The sequence below is a fragment of the Phalaenopsis equestris genome, unplaced genomic scaffold, assembly GCF_001263595.1.
Source record: "Phalaenopsis equestris unplaced genomic scaffold, ASM126359v1 Scaffold000235, whole genome shotgun sequence".
NCBI lineage: Eukaryota > Viridiplantae > Streptophyta > Magnoliopsida > Asparagales > Orchidaceae > Phalaenopsis > Phalaenopsis equestris.
In genome coordinates this window covers 341,237-344,861 of record NW_018164677.1, presented here as the reverse complement: position 1 = coordinate 344,861, position 3,625 = coordinate 341,237, and the positions used below count along the sequence as shown (strand labels likewise).

General features: G+C 31.4%; 1 protein-coding gene across 3 annotated transcripts in view; it reads right to left on the bottom strand.

Moving 5' to 3' along the window:
• Positions 1-1,522, bottom strand: part of LOC110023915 (probable isoaspartyl peptidase/L-asparaginase 3) — a 14,864-nt gene extending 13,342 nt beyond the window's left edge. For all 3 annotated transcript variants that reach the window (XM_020723570.1, XM_020723571.1, XM_020723573.1), the window contains exons 1-2: positions 1,445-1,522; positions 1,161-1,335 (exon numbers count right to left, since the gene is read on the bottom strand). In XM_020723570.1, coding sequence (XP_020579229.1) covers positions 1,161-1,335; positions 1,445-1,480 — 211 coding nt within the window. In that variant the 5' untranslated portion in view covers positions 1,481-1,522. The remainder of the gene's footprint in view (positions 1-1,160; positions 1,336-1,444) is intronic.
• Between the last annotated feature and the right edge of the window lie 2,103 nt (positions 1,523-3,625).

Below are 3,625 nucleotides of genomic sequence, written 5' to 3'. Positions count from 1 at the left end.
GTGTTAAGAAAGGCAGAGGTAGACCTAGAAAGACTTGAGCTTATTGTATTAAAAAAGATCTTAATTTACTAGAACTAAATGAAAATATGACACTAAATAGGACGCAATGGAGAAAAAGGATTCATGTAGCCGACCCCACGTAGTGGGATTAAGGCTTTGTTGTTGTTGTTGTTGTATAACAATTATTTGAACGGCGATAGATCAATCTTCTTTAATCTTTCAAAAAATTCTGATAAAGTGATTTGACTTCCATTAACTATGTGGTTGGGCTACAATTAAAAAATTAGATAGAACTCAATTAAATAATCAGTTGAATATTCAGTGGCCCTGGATTTGCACGGAATATTAATTGATAGTAGAGAAGTTTATATATTAATCAAGCAATAACTAAGTATTTGATAATAATTATGATATTTCTAATGACATTAATAATTGATTTCAAGCCATTGATTAGACCAGCGATTATGGGGTGTTTAGCAATTATGTTTCTTATTAACTCTATAAGACTGTTAGAATTTGTCAAAAACAGGTCATTGAAGAATGCATAACTGATTACAAACTTGCTAATTATATATTTCATTATTTTATTATTTTAATTACTTTAAAAGAATAAACATATGACAATTAAGCTAATAAAAATATTATCACAAGTAGTTGATAATTAAGTTAATTCGTCACGAGGGAATTCTTCATTAACACTGCATGTAGTAAAGCAAATAACAATCAAAATTGATATTATGATTTGCGTTTTGATTAGAAAATAATTTTTAGTTAAAAGTAGAACCTAATTAGTTGAGAATTAACTAAACCTTTACATTTAAATATTAAATAACCAATTAGCAAATTAATCTACAAGTAATCATAATTAGAAAATTACACAGATTAATTACATAACAAACTAGCAAATTACTATATCATAAAAACAAAATGCTAATTACAGAAAGTCCAACTAAAGAATTAACTTATAAGCTAACATACACTTTTATCCCTACACTCAATCCTTGTAAAGCTTGATTTGAAAACTAGAACGCTATGATGGAATGAATCCGCGGATTCCGAAATCAACAGAATAGGTGATTACCCAAATCTAAACAGATGACCCACATAAACCCTTAATCCCTCCCACCCAGCCAAGCAACTAACTTCAAGCTCACACAAACCTGTGCCATCGCATCGCAGCTCCTCGCAAGTAGAGCAGCCGTCAACGACGGCATCGATGGCAGAGAACCCGGCAGTAACGACTCTCCAAGCAGCTCTCACCGCCTCCACGAACGGCCATGTGCTCACGACAACGGGAAAAGGCTCAGAGCTCAGAGCAGCACCAGGTGCTACCACCTGCAGATGACAGGAGGATGCGTCAAAACCTAGTGCTGGAGATAAGAGTTGACGGGAAATGAAATTGGATGTTTTTGTGATCGGTGGATACACAGAGCGGAGCTCTTACCAAAGAAGCATGCAGGAGGAGGAGGAAAATTCGCATGAGCCAAAACCGAGGAGCCTGGGTTTCTCAACTACGAAAAATAATTGGGGCTTTTACTTACATACTGCCCAACTTTTATATACTTACATAACTAATATTTAAATTTTTAGATTTTATATCCATGCCACTCAATTTTTTTAATCACATAAAAATATTATTATTATTATTATTATTATTATTATTATTATTATTATTATTATTATTATTATTATTATTATTATTATTATTATTACTATTATATATTGTCAATATATAGATGTATATATAGATAAGAATTTAGTGAAGTGTAGGAATTCCACATCTCTGTAAGGGTAACAAAGTATGTATAGAATAATCTTGACAAATCAGGTCATGCGAGAGATACAAGAGGAGGTGTTCCGCGAGCATTTCGTATATTTTCCCTTTTTTCTTAGGAAAACCCTTTTTTTTCTCTACCTCTAATTGTTTCTTGGTGCTTCATTTTGGTTTTTGAGGTTTGGCCCCTTCTTATTCTTATGGATCTCCACTCTTTTCCCCTCTTCTCTATTTTTACTTGGTTTTGGCCCTTTCCTTAATTGTAAGACATTGATCTCCTTACATCTTTCTTTTTCTTCTAGTCTTTCAAACATTCTTTCTTCAAAAAATAAAGTTTGTTTCTGTGAACATGAAGTTGAGGAAGGCTCTCAATAATGGAATCTGGCAATGATAGGGTATGCACTAGGAAGGACACCTTTCTATGGTAAACTACTTTAAATTGTCAAAAAGACCTGGAATTTTAAAGGTGATGTCGAACTTCTTTTGCTTACAAAGAATTTTTTTTCTTATTTGAGTTTTTATGTGTTGAAGATTTATCAATGGTAAGTTGTTCATTTTCTTAGAAAGTCTTCTCATTTCAAGCATGTGAAAGATGATTTTAAAGAATTTTCATTTTGATTTAAGTTTCATAATCTACCTCTATGTTGTAGGTTGGAGTTTAGGATATCTAAGATCACTAATAAAATTGGTGTGGCTCTTACTTTGGATTCTCTTGCAGCAAAATGCTCCTGATTAACCTTTGTTGGAGTTAATATTCAAATCTCTTTTGATTATATTCTCCCTAATTTTATTAACTTGGATATTAAAGGGAATGAAGTTGTTTAACTATTAATTATGAATGGAAGTCGGATCCCTATAAATCCTATTCAACCATTGCTCATGACCCCGCGTCTTATTCAAAAAATTCTATAAACAACCTCCCTATGATTATCCTTATTTTTTGTGGTACAAGTAGAAGCATATTTAACGATGGCAGTAATCTCAAAAAAGTATGAGTAAACCTCCTACCTCTATAGTTATGTTAGTTGTTACCTCTAATTTATTGTCTGTTGTTGTTTCTTCTATTAATTCTCTTATTGTTCTTACTTAGACACTTGATTTGAATTTAAATGTTGAGGTTTCTTCTATTAATAATGATTTATCTCGTGGTAATATTGATGTTGTTATACCTGATTATTCTACTGGTATTGTGACATCTATGTTAATGGCAATGATTCTGTTCTCAAATAATAGTTGAGATTGATTTATAAATGTGGTTACAAATAATTTGTCATCATAGATAGTTTCTGGTGTTAAGAACTCTCTGCCCTCCACTTCTCTTCCTAATTCTTCTAAAGTTAAAAATGGTCGGTCTAAAAGGTTATATTTTCATTCATAAATTATTTTCTTATGTGCTTTCAAAAATTACTTGTTTGGAATGTGTAAGAGCTTAATAGTGAAGCTTGTATTGCAAATTGTAGATATATTTTTAAAGAAAATAAGTTTGACTTCTTATGTTTTCTTCTATTTTTTATCCTTCTGCAATAATTTTAAGAGTTTTCAAAAAGAATATAGCTTTCATAACTTTAATTATGGTGATAATGGTATAATTTAGTTGAAATAGAAATATGATTTTTTGAATTTTACAATTTTAGATGTTAAGCAAAACGCTCCTGATTAACCTTGTTGGAGTTAATATTCAAATATCTACTGACTATATTCTCCCTGATTTTATTTCCTTGGATATTAAAGGGAATAAAATTGTTTTGCCTATTATTTATGAATGGAAGCCGACAACCTATAAATCCTGTTCAACCTTTGCACATGACTTCACGTATTGTCCGCAAATTCCTAAAAACAACCTCCCTGCGA